We start from the raw sequence: 18,768 nt of genomic DNA on the forward strand, positions 1-18,768 counted from the left end.
AGTGCTAGGGAAATACAGCACATAGAATTCATGACTTTCCCCCATGATTCTTGAGTCTTTCAAAATTCAATTCCCTAAATTTTCATTATTTTTTTCTTTTTCTATTTTTTTTTCTTCTTTCCTATTTTAACTTATTATAAATATTTTAATATTATCAATATCTTTTAAAAAGTCTTCTTTCATTTTCATTTTTATTGTCATATTCTATCCCTTCATTGTATATAACCTTATTTTTTTAAATAAATATAAGGTTGTTTTCTTTAAAATTTTGGGATACAGTTTCTTCTAACAGGCCTAAATATACCCTAAATCTAGCGTATGGCTTTGTTCTAGTCTCCAGCCTGGTCACATTCTCTCCTTTGTATTTTTCTTTTTTCAACCAACTGCTTATCTTATAATTCCTTTTTAAAAATCTTTTAAAATTTTCATCTTTACAGTCATATTCCATCCCTTTATCATGTTTACCATACATATAGATCTATCTGTCAAAGATAGATATAAGTTTTTCTTTCTTTGAAATTTTGGGAGGCACTTTCTTATACCAGACCAAAATAAACCCAAAATCAAGTGTGTGGCTGAATCATACCCCCCCCCCATTCTTCTCCCCCTGGTTTCGGGTATCTTCTGATTTGGTTAGTGTGTATTTTTCTGAGATGGTTGTTAGCCTTTAGCAACAATCGTCTGTTCTTCTCTGGACAAAATGACAAGGTGGAAAAACCCAACACACAGAAAGGAACAAGAGGCAGTACCAACTGCTGGGGATCTAATCAATATGGACATTAGTAAGAAGTCAGAACTAGAGTTCAGAATGATGATTATAAAGATGCTAGTTGGGCTTGGAAAAAGCATGGAAGATAGTAGAGAATCCCTTTCTGTTGAAATAAAATCCCTTTCTGGAGAAATAAAAGAACGAAAATCTAACCAAGTTGAAATCAAAAAAGCTATTAATAAGGTGCAATAAAAAATGGAGGCTCTTACTGCTAGGATCAATCTGTTCAAATATTTTTTTCTTCCTGTTTCCATTTTGGGAGGTTATATGTTTCTAGTAATTCACCTATTTCTTCTAAGTTGTCCGATTTGTTGGCATATTGTTTTTCATAATATTCTCTTAGGATTGTATTTCTGTGGTGTCAATCATTACTTCTCATCTCTCATTTTTTATTTTGAGTCTCCCCCAACTTTTTTTTGATGAGTTTGGCAGCAGTTTATTAATTTTGTTGATCTTTTCAAAGAATCTGTTCCTTTTTACTTACTTACTTCATTAATTAATTAGTTAATTTAGTTTGGTTGGTCACTGTATAGTACATCATTAGTTCTTTTTTTATAGCATAATACACATTTTTATTAAGAGATCCATTACTAAGGACAGAACATATCTATGGAGATAAGCACAGTCTTTAAAATTTTTTTTAGATTTTATTTTTAAGTAATCGCTACACCCAGCATGGGGCTTGAACTCAAAACCCCAAGATCAAGAGTCATATGCTCCACCAACTGAGCCAGCCAGGCACCCTGAGATAAGCATAGTCTTGATAACCAAGTCAATCAATAAATTTCTAAGATGACAGATTGAACACACTATTTACTACTCATAAAACCACACCCACTATACTGTACTAGGCTTGAAATGAGGAAATATTTATTACACAAAAATCTAAGTGAAAACAAATTTTATAAAAGAAATTTATGAATCAAGCAAAAGACAATGTAAAAGTTTAAAACTTATAATTTCAGGATCATTTAACAAAATTTAGGAATTTTGGTATTTCTACATAAGATAAACACCAAAGGAAGCATCTTCTCCAAGAAGTAGGTTATACACAAAATTGCAAGAGAGCTGAGTTGGAATGGTCTTCACTCTCATAGGTCACACATTTAGGATTTCACTAGAGCTGCTTTCTAAAGTAGTTTCTCATGTGGATAGTAATGGGGACAGGATATCAGATTAGAAGGGCTGCCAAATCGGAACAAAACAGTGGTTTGTCTAAGTCGGAGTTCCATAGCAAATTACAGCCACTTGTTCCTTAAGGCTTTCCTCAGTGTCTCTATGCAGGCCACTACTATCTTGGGGTTCTTGTTGTCCAGGCCTTTTAGGAGCTCCTCTTTAACAGCCTCGGCTTTCTCAATCTCTATGTACATTAGACAAATCTCAATGCCTAGCTCCTTGGCTTTGGCTTTGGGTTGGTTGAACACTTTACTTACAACACCCAACACAACTTCACCTGTGGTTTTTCCTGCTACATGGGCATTTTCAACATAAACAAGTGCAGCTTCTAATCCTTTCAACTGAACCACTGCATTGGAATCAGTCACAAATTTTTTGATCAGTCCTAAAAATTTGGACCATTCTGGGCTCTTTTCATCCTTTATTTTCTGGAAGGTCTTCAGGGCCTCTTCATACCCACTTAACCTTGCTTTCCAGAGCTTGTGTTCACATTTCTGATCAACCGGCAATTTCATCCACTCACTGTCATCTCCCATTGTGCTTCCAGTTTCTCCTCAAATTAAGAGTAATTCCTCCGCTGGGTCAGAACCGAGGGGCCTGCTCCACATCATTAGTTTTTGATGTAGAAAGAATCAGCTCCTGATTTCACTAATCTGTTCTATTGGATTTTTTTTAAGTTTCTACTTTATTTCTGTTGTAATCTTTCTTATTCCTGTTCTAATCTTTCTTATTTCCTTCCTTCTGGTAGTTTGGGGTTTTGCTTATTCTTTTTCCAGCTCCTTTAGGTAGAAGTTTAAGTTTTTTATTGGAGATTTCTCTTGTTCTTGAGGTAGGCCTGTATTGCTATATACTTCCCTCTTAGAACAGCTTTTGCTGCATGCCAAAGATTTTGGAACAATGTGTTTTTATTTTCATTGGTCTTCATGTATTCTTAAATTTCCTCTTTGATTTCTTGGTTGGCCCAACCATTATTAAGTAGGCTGTAGTTTAACCACCATGTATTTGTGTTCTTTCCAGATTTTTTTCTTGTGGTTGATTTCTAGTTTCATAGCATTGTGATCAGAAAAGATGCATGGTATGACTTGAATCTTTTTGAATTTGTGTTGGCCTGATATGTGATCTATTCTGGAGAATGTTCCATGTGCACTTGAAAAAAATATGCATTCTTATGCAACATAATCTTTTCAAGGTTTATCCGTGTTGTAGCATTTATTAATACTTTATTCTTTCTTATTTTTTCTTTTTTATGCACTCTATTATATGGATATACACACTTTTTTAATGCATTCAGCATTTGATGGGCATTTTGGGCATCTCTGATTTTTAGCTGATATGAATACTGTGAATAATGAATAGTATAATAGTATTCATTATGAGTAATGCTGATTTGAACATCAGTATACAGTTATTTGTGTGGATATATTTTTTGACTCTCACTGGATGTATACCTAGAAGTGCAATTGCTGAGTTTTATGTGTTTACATGTTTGAGAAATTTCCAAACTGTTTTTACAATGTGAATGTACCATTTTATAATCCCACCAGCAATGTGTGAGGGGTCTAATTCCTCCATATTCTCACCAACACTTATTATTGTCCATTTTTTAGTTTTCTTGCTTTGTTTTGGTTAATATTTGTTTGATGTATCATATCCATCCTTTTATCTTCAACTTACCTATATCATTATATTTGAAATGTGTTTCTTGTAGACATTACAGAGTTCAACATTTTGTATATGTCAGTTTTTCTTTCTTTCTTTTTTTTAAGATTTTATTTATTTATTTGACACAGAGAGAGAGATCACAAGTAGGCAGAGAGGCACGCAGAGAGAGGTGGGGAAGCAGGCCCCCTGCCAAGCAGAGAGCCTGATGTGGGGCTTGATCCCAGGATCCCAAGACCACGACCTGAGCCGAAGGCAGAGGCTCAACCCACCAAGCCACCCAGGAGCTCCTATGTCTGTTTTTCTTAATGGGTGAATTAAGGTCATTTATATTTAATGTAATTATTAATATGTTAGGGATTATGTGTGCTATTTTATTTTTTGTTTTCTATTTCTTCTCCCCGTTTCATTTTCCTATTTTCTTTTACTATATTCCTTTACTTGAACATCTTGCAGAATTTCACTTTCTATTTATTATTATTTTTTTTAGTATATATCTTAATTAGGTTTTAGTGGTTACTTTAAGTATCATACTACATATACATACTTTGTCACAGTTTTATTTTACTGGTAAACGTAAATAACAATTACATTCAGAAACTTTTCAAAAATAAAAATTTTTTAAAATAATAAGAGATAATCAGGACAAATACTGGATCACATGCTGGGGGAAAAAAAAACCAAACGTGTAGTGTCGGGGACTGCCTCCAGCCGGGAAAGACCCCACCATTACAAGATGGCGCTTGGCTCACTGCCAGCAAAATACGCTGCAAGTAAACAACCAACGTTCTGGTGAAGCCCGCCTAAAGGAGGACATAGTCATTGGCTGTTTCAAATTTAATCAGCATAGTAACAGGACTCTCATTGGCTCGTCCCATTGCTTGGCCCCTTATTGGTCACCCTGCTTGCTGATTGGTCATGTAAACGTATATAAGTGTGTAGACTTGCGGAAATAAAGAGAGAGAAGATACATCTGAACGGGGGCTTCTTGTCGTCCTTGGGGGTCGAGGGCGACAGTGTAGTAAGTAGGACCACTTTGGGCAATCTTAGTTCTTTGCCTGTTATTTTAGTTCCGAATCCACCCTTGATTTCTCTCCTTTATTATGCTGAGTCTGGACTCTGCAATGTACCTTTCACAGTCCACTTTGCCCATTGACTTCCTGCTCAACTCTGCCAATAGTAGGCCCTAGGAGGAGACTTGGAGGACACAGAAGTGGGGGAAGGAACTTCCTTCTTTGTGATAACTTAATCTAATCTAATCTAAGCTAATCTAATCAACAATAACTTAATCTAATCTAAATCTAATCAACACCCCCTGCAACAGTAACTTGCTTCAGAACAGCCGGGTTGGTTCCAACTTCTAGCTAATTGGGTGCTCCTTGAGAACGAAACTCATCAAGCCCCCTATCAATATCAATATCAATAGTGGCTGAGTGATGTTTTCTCTCCATGAGTCACTCCTCCACATTTCTGGGTTCTGATATACCCCAAACCCTTCCCGTTTTCATTTTTTAAAAGATTTTGTTTGTTTATTTGAGGGGAGAGAGAGAGCATGTGTTAGGTGGGGGAGAAGAACAGAGGGAGAGGGAGAAGTGGACTCCCCACTGAGCAGGGAACCCAATGTGGGGCTTGATCCCAGGACCCTGGGATCATGACTTGAGCCAAAGGTAGATGTTCAGCTGACTGAGCCATCCTGGCGCTCTCTCCCGCCCCACCCCACTTTAGGTATTCTAGCCCAAGAAATGTTAGTTGCTTCCTGCAACCGCCTAGACAACCTCAGTACTCCTTTTTGTTCTTTCAGCCTTCCAACACTGATAATAAATTCTCTATATTAAATCTCCACTGTTGATACACCTCCTGTGATTTCTATTTTCTTGACTGGACCCTGAATGATAATAATGGTGTCATAGGGGAAGGGGTGGGACAGAGAACTAATGTATATTGAGCTCCTAGTATGTAACAAGTATGTAAATAATAAATATCAATCAATAATTTTATATGTCTGTTAGTTATCACTTATTGAGGGCTTGTTGTTATATAATTCTGCATGGCTACTTTCTTCCCATTTTTTAAGTTTCCTCTTGACTTTCATCTCAGGGAGGTTTTCACTGGTTACCTTATCAAAAGCAGGTATTGTCCCCTGTTATTCTCTACCTCACCTCCTAAATTTTGTCCATTATAGTACACAAAACAATGTACAGTGACTTCAATTGTTTTTTTAATCTGTCTTCTCCATCAGAATGTGAAAGGAAGACCCATGTTGGTCATGTTCAACATTTTATCCCTAAATCCCACCATAGTGCTTGGTTCTGTAGTAGGCACACATTTTTAAAATAGGAGTGTGACATTGTGATATGGTAAGAAATATATATATTTGGCCTTTGTTTCTGGTTCCTGGAACAAGAATTTCAAAAACCCTTGGAATTTCCCAGTAATAATAGGAATAAGAGAAATGTCTTTTCTTTTTCCTAATAAGCCTCTTTCAACCATGTCTGAGTTTATGCTACTGAGGTGACACTTGGTAGGGCTCTAGATAGCTTTAGGATCAGGGTGGTTGCCAGAGGGACCAACTGTGTGATCTCTGGGGAGACTGAGTTAATCACCAGTAGCCAGTGATTTAATCAATCATACCTATGTGGAGGAACCTCCATAAAACCCCTAAACTACAGGCTTAGGAGAGCTTCTGGGTTGGTGAGTACACCGAGGTGCTGGGAGGGCAGCCAGCAAGAGACAGCATGGACACTCCATGCTGCCCCCCACCCCCATACCTTACCCTATGCATTTCTTCCATACCTTACCCTATGCATTTCTTCCCTTTAGCTACTCCTGAGTTGTACCCTCTATAATAAACTGGTAATAGTAAGTAAACCATTTTTCCTAAGTTCTTTGAGTCATTCTAGCAAATTATCAAGCCTGAGAATTGGTTTGTGGGAACTGCCCCCCCCACTCCTGATTTTGTAGCTCACCAGTCCATTATGGGAGTCCTGGATTTAAAATTGGCCTCTGAAGTTAGAGCAGCCTTATGGGACTGAGCCCTTCACCTGTAGGGTTGTGCTAACTCTGGGGAGTTAGGATCAGAATTAAATGAAATTTGAGGAAACCCAGTTGGCATCTGGAAAGTTGGAGAACTGGTTGGTGTAGGGGGAAAAAGCCCACACATTTGGTATCAGAAGTATTCTAAGTAAAAACAGATCTTAGTAATAGGAATTAATGTATCCATTATGTATTACTGCTTAACAAGACATCCCAAAACTTAGTGGCTTAAAACAAAACCATTTATTATTGCTCATGATTTTGTGGTTTGGCTGGATGGCTCTTTTGCTGGTCTTGCTTGGGCTCACGAAGAAGCTGCATTTAGGGACATTTGCTTGGCTCCGTCTGTAGAACATGCAATTCATGATCTTGGAGTCATGAGTTCAAGACGCACGTTGGGCATGGAGCTTACTTTAAAATAATAATAGTAATAGTAGTAGTAGTAGTAATAATAGTAATAATAATAATAAAAAATAAATATTTGTCTTAAAAACAAAAAAGAGGAAACTGCATTCAGCTGGTGGGTTGGCTAGAGCTAGAGGGGTCTAAGATAGCTTCAATCAACAGGGACAGCTGGAAGCCTACACCCTCTTTTTACAGGGGTAAACTTCTTTACATGGCATCTGAATTCCAATAGGGTAAGTAAGTCCCAATGTGTAAATGTAGCAAGCTTCTGCTTGTGTCCCAACGATGTTTCATTAGCCAAGCAAGTCAGAAGGCCAAGCCCATAAAAAGAAAAGAACAAAAACAAAAAAAGAAAAAAAAAAAGGCCACGTCCATAAAAAGAAAAAAAAAATAAAACAAAACAAAACAAAAATAAAGAAGGCCAAGCCCATAAAAAGAAAAAACAAAAAGAAGAAGGCAGCAGCCAAGTGCCGAGTCAGTGTGGGAGGAGACCATCCAAAGGCGTGAATGCCATGATCACCAGTGGTCCTGACTCACTGGGAGCGGTCAGGGTAACAGTCTGTAATTTTACATACCTTGTCACTAATACTGACATCATCAGCTTGCCACATAATTGTTATTATCTTGCGGTCTTCCTCTGTAAGGTGAGGGGCTACGGGACAGTTCTCAAACCTTCTGTAGCACAATGGCTCTGGGAGCAGGCTACCTAGGTTTGAATCCTATCTCTGCCAAGTACTAGTTGTGTGAACTTGGCAAGGAGGGCGTCCTGTCTGTAAGTCAGCTGTAAAGTGAGAATCATAGTACCTACCTGTCGTTTCTTGTTTGTAATGATGCTTGGCCCCCAGAAGAATGAAATGAATGTTGTCATTATTACTGTTGCTGTTACTGGTATCTCTTGCTTCCTGTAGTCTTTTCTTTGTTTTTTGTTTTTTAAGATTTTATTTATTTGGGTGCCTGGGTGGCTCAGTGGGTTGGGGCCTCTGCATTCGGCTCAGGTCATGATCTCAGGGTCCTGGAATCGAGCCCCGCATCGGGCTCTCTGCTCAGCGGGGAGCCTCCTTCCCTCTCTCTCTCTGCCTGCCTCTCTGCCTACTTGTGATCTCTGTCTGTCAGATGAATAAATAAAATCTTAAAAAAAAAAAGATTTTATTTATTCATTTGAAAGAGCACAAGCAGAGGGAGAGGCAGAGGAAGAGGGAGAAGCAGACGCTCTGCTGAGCTGGGAGCCCGACCTGGGGCTCGATCCCAGGACCGAGATCGTGACCTGAGCCAAAGGTAGATGCCTAACTATCTGAGCCACACAGGCGCCCCTCTTTTTTTTTTTTTTTTTTAAGATTTTATTTATTCATTTATTTTAGAGAGAGAGTGAGCGAGCTGGGGTACGGGGTGGAGGACAGAGTGGAAGGGAGAAAGAATCTCAAGCCTGATGTGGGGCTCAATCTCACAACCCTAAGATCATGACTTGCGCTGAAACCGAGTCAGATGCTGCTCAACTGACTGAGCCTCCCAGGTGCCCCCAAAGCGTCCTTTCTGCCTGTGTCTTCAGCATATCCCAACTTGAGCATTTTTATCAGATTTCACTTTTTGTAATGTGTGCTGCGGATTCCGTAGGGATTGGAGTCAGGATCACATCTCCAGTGCCTGACATGGTGTTATAGACTAAACCGTGTCCCCTCAAAATTCATATTGAAGCCCTCACCTCCAGGGTGACTGTATCTGGAGATAGGGCCTGTAGGGAGGTAATTAAGGTTAAGTCATGAATGATCAGATGGGATTGATTTCCCTATACGAAGAGGGGCTTAGTCAGTTAAGTGTCCAACTCTTGATCTCAGCTTAGGTCTTGATCTCAAGGGTCACGAGTTCAAGTCCCTCATTGAGCATAGAGCCTACCTAAAATTAAAGATTAAAAGAGAGAGAGAGAGAGACAGTGGGAGACAGAGATCTCTCCCATGGGTGCACAGAGAGGAAAGGCCCCGTGAGCACAGTGAGACGGCACCATTTGCAAGATAGAAGGAGAGCACTCACCAGAAACCAACTCTCACAGGAGCTGATCTTGGAATTCCAGACTCCAGAACGGGGAGAAAATAATTTCTGTTGTTGAAGCCGCCTTGTCTGTGATATTTTGTTATGGCAGCTCGAGCAGATTTATAATGCACAGAGAGTGCACAGAAACCTTTGTTGAATAAATAAATGCAGGGATGATAAGTCCCCTGCGCTCAAGAATCCTACCAGCTGAAAGGGGCCTGTCAACAAGCACTAGCAATGTAATACTCGCAATTATTAAAATATTTACTGACTCAGGGGTGCCTGCGTGCCTCACTCGGCCAAGCATGTGACTCTTGATCTCAGGGTTGTGAGTTCGAGCCCCACTCTGGGCACAGATATTGCTTAAAAAAATAAAATCTGGGGCGCCTGGGTGGCTCAGTGGATTAAGCCACTGCCTTTGGCTCAGGTCATGATCTCAGTGTCCTGGGATCAAGCGCTGCATCAGGCTCTTTGCTCAGCGGGGAGCCTGCTGCTCTCTCTCTCTCTCTGCCTGCCTCTCTGCCTACTTGTGATCTCTCTCTCTCTGTCAAATAAATAAATAAAATCTTTAAAATAAAATAAAATAAAATAAAATAAAATCTTTAAAAAACCTGAATAACTCAACAAGGATTTGCTGTTGGCTTACTATGTGCCAGGCACTGTGATGGGTTCCAGGGATACAGCAGTGAAGTGAACAAAGTCTCTGCTCTCATATTCTAGGCAGGCAGAGAGAGCCTGCAAAGAGCTAGATATCATATCTGGTGCTGATGTGTGCAGGGAGAGGCGTAAAGCAAGGCAAGAGGGACAGAAGATGGATTTGAGGTTATTTTTCACATCGAAGGTCTGCGAAGGTCTCTCTGACACATGGCCTTTGAGCAGAGACCTGATGTACATGAGCGAGGAAACCACTCAGATAGCTCAGGCTGAGCCAACTGCAAGGATGAAGCCTCGAGAAGGAAGGACTTGGTGATTGGGTTGCAGGAAAGGGCCCAGGCAGGGCCCCTGGCTTGCACGTGTTCCCGCCGCCCCCCTCCCCACCCCAAACCCTGAGAGAAGCCTAACAGTGCATTCACACTGTCACACATTTTGTAAAATTTACATCTCTAAGTTCTTCCAACCGTGGCTGATTAGGACTGCTGTCTCCCAGCCCTGTGACCCATCCATGACACCTGTCCCCCAGCAGGACAGTGTTGGACATTTGACATTCGGCATTTGGGGGATCCAGGTAAGGGGAAATTGAGTTGGGAAGATTTTTTAATCTGTTGTGATTTGTTTTCACATTGTAAATAAATATTCGTGCTCATACAAAATTTTGTATGCTAGCTCTTAAATAAAAGCCCTTCACAGTGGGTGAGCATCCGGCCCCACAGAACCGGGATCCCCTCTGAAGGTAGGAGAAGTCGAAGGAGATGAAGACAGAGGGTTACAGGGACTGTGATAGGAAGCCAGTAGAGAGTTTTGAGTCGAGAAGTGACAGGACTTATGCATTAAAGGATCGCTGTCTCTGCCCTATTAAGACCATTTCACCATGGCGAGGGGTCATGGTGCACCGAGAGGCTACAGCACAGAGAATGCAAACCTCTGCATTTGTGTCGACTCACAAGGTCAAGGCAAGCAGCCTCACCCTCACCCTGGAGTGGGGAGGAGGTGGCCATGGACATGGGCCAGACACACAGAGCTGGGGAGAAATAGGTGGACATGAGCCGGAAGGGTCAGCAGGCCACGTCGCGATGGGCAGGTGCCACCCCAGTCGTCTCTTGTTTCCCCAGGCCTTACTGGCTTTTGTTTGTTGATTTGTTTGTTTGTTTTAAAAGATTTTATTTATTTATTTGTTAGACAGATCACAAGTAGGCAGAGAGGCAGGCAGAGAGAGAGGAGGAAGCAGGCTCCCCGCTGAGCAGAGAGCCTGGACCCCAGGATCATGACCTGAGCCGAAGACAGAAGCTTTAACCCACTGAGCCACCCAGGTGCACTTGTTTATTTTTTTTATTATTATTTTTTAAAAAGTTTTATTTATTTAAGTAATCTCTACACCCAACATGGGGCTCGAACTCACAACCTCAAGAAGAAGAGTCACATTATCTTCCAACTGAGCCAGCCAGGCGCCCCACCTCATTGGCTTTTAATAAATGGGCACCATGGGGCTCCTGGATGGCTCAGTTGTTAAGCATCTGCCTTCAGCTCAGGTCATGATCTCAGGGTCCTGGGATCACGCCCCATGTCTGACTCCTTATTCAGCGGGGAACTTGCTTCTCCCTCTCCCTCTGCCCACAGCTCCCCCTGCTTGTGCTTTCTCTCTGTCAAATAAATAAATAGGAATCTTAAAAAAAATTAATAAGCAAACAAATAAATAACTAAGTGGATGCCATATGGAAGTGAGGAGGAAGGGACTTATAACTGTGTTCTTTTACACTCTGACTTGGTCCGCCCGTCTAGGGATAGAGCTGTCTTCTTACTTCTTGGTCACAAAGGGGGCTACTGAGGACATTGGGGTGACACCCCGTGCAGCACACTGTAGGGAATTGGCCCCCCTTACACCCTAAAGTACAGTTCCGGGGCCAATAGTCTTGTACTTACAGCCCTTCTTCCTCTCGGACACACTCGCTGGGAGAAGAGAGGGTTAACAGATTTCTGATTCCCAAAGGCTGGTGATCTTATTCTTGGGGGTCTACTCTCTGTCCAGCGTGTCCCATCATTGTCCCCTGTGTGCACCATCTCAGGCCATCACGTCAGTAGATCCTGGGTGGTCTCCCATCCTGGCCCCTCAGACATGCCCGAACAAGCCTGAGTTTTCAGGGATCTCCTGCTTAGCCTCTCACTCCAGACCCCTCATGGTCTATGTAAATACGTGTCTCCCAGATGCAGGGTGTCTGCACATCCACCCAGTGTTTCTGTACATAGATGACGTGCCACACACGTCATCGATCTCACAGGACAGAAACACGGTTTTGAGCCTGCATGCTAGAATTTCTGTTTATGTCCATGTTTGCATGGCTGGATCATAGGAAAGAACAACATTACTTCTCTTACCTTAATGTAAACATGAAGAAGGAGTTCATTTCTGTTATTACAGTCCCCCTGGTTTTAGATTAACGGGGTGGAGAAGGGAGTTTTCCATTGAGGTTTTGGACTCCACTTGCAAGCCCATTGTCTGACTGTGTTTCCTTTGTCCTCCTGCTCCTTGTGTTTTCCACTACATTTCAATGCAGCCACTCAAATGTTCAGTATTCAGAATTCGTGCCTGTAAGAGCTTTATGATTTAGAAAGGGCTTTGGCATGTAGCAATTCATTTAAACGTCACAGCAACATTGTATGAAATTGTTTCTATGTAACAGATGGAGGATTTGGGGGCCAGATGCCTTACACAGTTGTCCAAAGGCACGCAGATCCTAGATGGGACATGAACCCTACTTTTATGTGCTAAGCCTGGAGCTCCAGAGTGAGACGATTAATGATTCGTTATGTTTCTGTGTAAGAACGTTCAGTAGGAGGGTTAATGCTTATTTGTCATAGAAAGACCGAGGCTAAGGAAGTAGTTTTTATAATGGCCATCAGACAAATACCGTGAGTCATTCAAAAATGTCCATTTTCTAACAGAGCTGTGCAATTTTTCCAAACCAAAGTTTCTGCTTTGGATCAAGCAGCACAACAATAAAGAATCGACGAGCGGGGTGCCAGGGTGGCTCGGTCAGTTGGGTGCCACACTCTTGGTTTCAGCTCAGGTCATGATCTCAGGGTCCTGAGATCCAGCCCCACACTGGGCTTGCACTCAGTGAGGAGTCTGCTTCTCTCTCTCTCTCTCTTCCTCTGCCCCCAGCCCGCTGCCCCCCATGCTGACACACACTGCTTGCGTGCACACACACACTCTCTCTCAAACCTTTAAAAAAAAAAAGAATATTCACTTTTTAACTAATTTTTATCCAAGAAAAATAGATCTTCCTACTGGCTTAGCAGTTCAAGTTCTTCAGGCATGGGTAGTAAAGATGCACCTGAGCTAACATAAGTAGAAAGAAGGAAAAAATAAAATCACAGGTTGTCTCAAGGAACCAAAGGCAAGGGGCACCTGGGTGGCTCAGTTGGTTAAGCATCTGCCTTCTGCTCAGGTCATGATCCCAGGGTCTTGGGATCCAGCCTCACGTCTGGCCTCCCTGCTCAGCAGGGAGTTTGCTTCTCACTCGTCCTCTGCCTCCCCCTGCTTAAGCTGTCTCTCTCTCTCTCTCAAAAATAAATAAAGTCTTAAAAAAAAAAAATGCCCAAAGCGTAACTTCCCATGGGCACCTTCACTGACTGTGAGTGAGGCTGTGGGAGACATCCTCTGTTCCTTTGGGTTCACAGAACAGAAGCACCTCCTTCCTTTGGAGGCTGGGGAGAGAATCGCCGTTCATTATGAATCCTGAACCCCTCCCCGGTGTTTTCCGATAGAATCCACGGTGGGACGGTGATGGGAGCAGAGCTACTTCCTCCCCCTCAGTGAGCTCTGGAGGGACGTGTTCGCCCTCAGTGTTAGCTCCTCCTGTCCTCACCTTTCAGCTTTTGGGCTCCAATTCTAGTCGGGCAGGAGAAGTCCTAACCATTCCATTTCATCGTTTTTCCTTGAAGCCTCCCAGACCCTAAAGCTCGTACTATTTAGTGACACCAATTTGGGGGCTTCTGGAGATATGTGCTTGTCAGCTGCGAAGGAGAAGAGACAAGTTTACTGGAAAACCCACCTTTCTGGGCATCCCGGTTGCTAGAAGGCAGAAACGGGATCAGGGATAGGCAGAGGGAACAATATCACTGAGCCCTTCTGTGGCTCTGTGTGTGAAGGTTAATCTCATGGGTGACTCTGATTGGGCTAATTTATGTGCAGAGAGCTGGTAAAACATTCCTGGGGTCTGTCTGGGAGGGTTTTTTCCTATTAGCCCATGGGATGGAAAAGATGAGGCTAAGAATGGGCTAAGTCGGAAGTAAGACACCAACATAACATCTCATGAAGAAACCTTGTACTGCGTGTTGGGAAAGGAGTCCAGTAAGAAACCCATGAGTCCTCTTGCTGTTTTGGGGGTGAGGGCAAAATGAACTCAATTAAAAACATCTACTCCTTTCCTCTGATGAGATTATAGAGGAATAAAAACAAAGTTTTCTATTTTCTATTTAGGTGTTTACAGGAGCAGCTCATAATCTCTTATGGCAAGGGAATGTCTAGCTAAGTGCGGTGGAGATCTTATGTCTGTGGTATGGGGCTGTCCACACTCCGAATCATAAGAAGGACAGCAAGTTCGTTTGACACCTTGACTTACTGCAAATCAAAACAAAAACAAAAACAAAAAACCTAAAACCAAGAAGGCTCTGAAATAGGAAACACAGCAGAGAGAGAAAGAAGAAAATTACTTCTGTTTTTTAAGTAAGAGAAGCCTTGACTTTAATTTTGAATGATAAAAATCAAGTCACCGTAGAATGTTTGTAAAATAGAGAAGAGGGGCACCTGGATGGCTCAGTTGGTTAGGCATCCCACTTTTGATTTCAGCTCGCATTGTAGTCTCAGACTCATGGAATCGGACCTTGGAGTTTGCTTGGAATTCATTCTCTCTCTCCCTTTCCCTCTGTACTTCCCCCACCAAAATAAATAAATAAAATCTTTAAAAAAAATAGAGAAGGGAAAAGTACCCACCATCCTAAGACTACCATGTCATTCCTTCTGAGCATCCATTTCCAAAGACTTGGTTTTAATTCCAGTTTGATTTTGTCATTGCTCTGCTTAGAAGCTTTGAATGGCTTCCCATTGCCTATAAATAAAGTTCAAATTCCATAGCCTTGCATGGAAACTCCTTCAAAATGGGTGCCAAAATAACCTGTCCAAAATGGGTGTCCAAAATAACCAATCCAACCTTCCACAGTTCCCCTGATGAACTCTGCTGTAGTCAAATGATTTCATTCACGGTCTCTGAAATCTACCTTGGTCTTCCCTATATCTTCTTGGAACATTCTCCCTGTCTTGGTCTTGTCTCGTCTCGTCTCTCGTCTTGTCTCATCTCATCTCGTCTCTTCTCAACTTATAACGACTCTCTTATAAGATCCAGCTGAGGGGCACCTGGGTGGCTCATTCAGTTGAGTGTCTGCCTTCAGTTTGTAGGGTCCTGGATCAAGGCCCACATCAGGCTCCCTGCTTAGCAGGGAGTCTGCTTCTCCCTTTCCCTCTGCTTCTCTCCCCTGCTCTCTGTTTCTCAAATAAATACATTACATCTTTTTTAAAGAAAAAGATCCAGCTGGGGCGTCTGGGTGGCTCAGTGGGTTAAAGCCTCTGCCTTCGGCTCAGGTCATGATCCCAGGGTCCTGGGATCGAGCCCCACATGAGGCTCTCTGCTTAGCAGGGAGCCTGCTTCTTCCTCTCTCTCTGCCTACTTGCGATCTCTGTCAAATAAATAAAGTATTTTAAAAAAAGAAAAAAGAAAAAGATTCAGCTAAAGTCTCATTCCAGCTGGCCTTTCCCTGGCCATTCACTCACAGTGGTCACCTTCCTTGGAAAGGCTTTGTTCTTATAACTTACAGGACAATTAACTATCAGCTTCTTTATGCTTTTTCTTATCTTCAGCATTTAAGTCCATCTTTATGGATACAATTTTTTGTGCTTATGTATTATCTTAATTAGATTACAAGTTCTTCGAAGAGAGGAGCTAAATATTATAGGTTAAAAATTACAAATGCTCAGTAAAGCCTTCTACGAAGGTTCAAGTTGGTAAGTCTAGAATAAATCAAAGTAGAGATGCTCACTCCATCACAACACTCAAAGCAAGCAAGCAAATAGCCGCTCACTTACTACTAGGTAGGAGATCCTATGCTATGTACTGCTTTTCAGAGAGGGGACTCCCCCCAGCTCACATTTCTACTCCTCTGTGTGCCCCTCCCCGACTCTGCTTTATGCAAAGGGAGGGAGAAATGCTGTTTCACCGTGAAGCACTTTGGAAGTTGTCATTTATGCCTTAAAAGTCAGCGGTATCATGGTGTTCCCCCTCACACGTTCTGCTCCCCCACGGTGAGCACTTTCTGCAATGACTTCATCTCCCAGGCGGATTTAGACCCTTTCCGCCTTCTGCATCCTGAGATAATAAGCAGAAGAAAGGATCAAGGTCATTTTTCCTGGGTGGTCAAGCTTGGCCAAGACTCTCTGTTCTTGTTCCTTTCTCCCTGCAATGGGCTGGGTCCCTTAGCTTGAGGCAGCTCTGCCAACGGCCACCTTGGATGCAAGAGGGCAGAGAGGAGAAGGTCCCACAGTGTCTTCGGGGCCTCAGTGACATTCTCCAACCCATGTCCACAATATGACCCACATTTGGGAGTGTGGAGGGCTTGGCCAACATGCCAAGTCATGCTTTGTTTCCCATTTGACTATTCTTCCCAGCGTATAAACCCCTCGGAGGAGTGGGCCACAGGGTTGAGGAAGTCCTGTGCCATTATACAATCAAATGCTGGCAAAATCTCACTTCTAACTTCCAATACAGTCTCGGTTTAAGTAATACAGAGCCTTTATAAAGTCTTTGAATAGCTTTAATCTTAAATTTATTCACAAATGAAATAACTTCTGAATTGTTAAAAAGCAATTTAAAAATTTTAGTAAAAAATAGCATGTAATTAAATAGAAAATATCCTCGAATATCCTTATTTCAGATCTGTGATTCCTCCTTGCCCCTAGCCCCATAAAAATGCCACCCTAGAAAAAAAAGCAAACCAGGGCAACATGAGTCTGGTGCACAATACAACATTAAAGACATAAAATTTGGGGCGCCTGGATGGCTCAGTGGGTTAAGCCTCTGCCTTCGGCTCAGGTCATGATCTCGGGGTCCTGGGATCGAGCCCCGCATTGGGCTCTCTGCTCGGCAGAGAGCCTGCTTCCCTCTCTCTCTTCCTGCCTTTCTGCCTGCTTGTGATCTCTCTCTCTGTCAAATAAGTAAATAAAATCTTTTAAGAAAATAAATAAATAAAGACAGAAAATTTTGCATTATGTTTGAGGACACAAAGCTTGCCAGGCTTAGACAACTTTACAAGTAAGAGCACACGGCTGCTTCAAAGGGCCTTTGCTTTCAGCCTCTACAGCTGTGTCTGTCATTGTGAGATTCTCACCCTATGCCTGTGGCGTTTCTGAATTATTATTGGCATAGCTTCGTTCTAATTTTGAAAAATTGTCTACACTTATTGAGGCACGCTAAATTTTGCTGAGGAGCAGGTGACCCAGCTTTAAGGCCATTGGGATGGAAGGAGGCACCAGTAATCAGAGGCTTACAGAGCAGTTGGAGCTGCTGGTCCAAGTTCATGGACCATGAACTTGCCCAGTCCCATAGCACTGAAAAGAATTCTACACAACGGAAGTTGCAGACCAGACCAAAGCTTGTTGGGGTCAAAAGGGCCAGGAAGTACAGAGCGACAAGGGAAGCCACAGCTTCATCTTCAAGGAGCTGGCAGCAGTGTGCTGTGAGAATGAATCGGCAATGGCAGTTTGAGGAGAGAGATCAAATCTTCTGAAGTTTTGAAGAGGAACAGAGGGACTGTGGAATCAAGAAGGTGCCAGAAGAAAAAAGTGGCAAGTCACTCCTCCCTGTTGCTCTGTCTTACAAGGAAACACATTCTGGACGCTGCTCCCTGGATGATGTCATGGCTGTTGTCCTTTCTGACTTAAACACAATCTGAGTTACACATTCCAGAATAGAATGTTGGCTTCAGTTAGGAAGAATAAACATTAACACAGGCGGTCTCAGAGGAAGTGGAAGTGTTGACCTGTAGGGCTGAAGAGGAGAGCATACAAAGTCTGTGAGGACATTAGAATGGAAAGATTATAGTTGGGCCATTCCCGGTTGGATGAACCAGTGGCCCAATGGTGTTATCAAGGGGCCAATTTCTTTCTGTCTCTGCTCTGCCTTCTTCGGTGGCAGCTTCCTCCAAACCTAACTGCTCACATACTGACGAAAACTGCTGCAGTAGCCCCAAGCTTCACTTCTATTCCCCACACCATTTAGAACAGCACCGTCCAGTAGAAATAGAATGAAAGCCATGTGTGTGATTTTAAATTTTCTTGTAGTCACACTTAGAAAAAGCAAGAAGAGAGGTGCCTGGATGGCTCAGTTGGTTAAGCACCCAACTCTTGATTGCAGCTCAGGTCATGATCTCGGGGTCCTGAAATAGATCCCCACATCAGGCTCTCTGCCCAGTGTGCAGTCAGCTTGCCCCCTCCCTCTGCTGCTCCCATGCTCGCTCGCTCGCTCGCTCTCCCGCGCTCTCTTTCTCTCAAATATATAAAATCTTTAAAAATTTTTAAAAATTTAAAAAGCAAGAAAAAAAGAGTGGAATTAATTCCAATGATATATTCTGTCCCACCCAATATATACAAAATATTCTCTCAACATGAAATCATTTCAAAATGACTGATAACATTGTTTCTGTTGTGCGGAGTCTTCAATACTCAGGATATGTTTTATACTTAACAGAACATCTCAGTCACACTGCTTGCATTTCAAGCGTGCAATTGCCCAAGTAGCTACTGGCTACTCTACTGGACAGGACAAGTCTAGAAGGAGAGGGAGAGTCCTTCTGTCCCAACGTTCCCAGCTAGAGTAGACATTCACTCTGATTGGACTGGATTAAGCTATACGTCCTATGAGTACACCAGTGACTGTACACCAGGATGAGCCTCTATGCCTGTAATTATACACCAAATTCTGCTGTAGCCAGCAGAA

General features: G+C 42.4%; 1 protein-coding gene across 1 annotated transcript; it reads right to left on the reverse strand.

Annotated features, from left to right (window-relative positions):
* Positions 1-1,914: 1,914 nt before the first annotated feature.
* LOC122889133 (cytoskeleton-associated protein 5-like) lies at positions 1,915-2,527 on the reverse strand. Its single transcript, XM_044224034.1, has one exon. The coding sequence runs from the start codon at positions 2,479-2,481 to the stop codon at positions 2,008-2,010; it is 474 nt and encodes a 157-aa protein (XP_044079969.1). The 5' UTR covers positions 2,482-2,527; the 3' UTR covers positions 1,915-2,007.
* Positions 2,528-18,768: the final 16,241 nt, after the last annotated feature.

Source organism: Neovison vison, chromosome 11, assembly GCF_020171115.1.
Source record: "Neovison vison isolate M4711 chromosome 11, ASM_NN_V1, whole genome shotgun sequence".
Taxonomy (NCBI): domain Eukaryota; kingdom Metazoa; phylum Chordata; class Mammalia; order Carnivora; family Mustelidae; genus Neogale; species Neogale vison.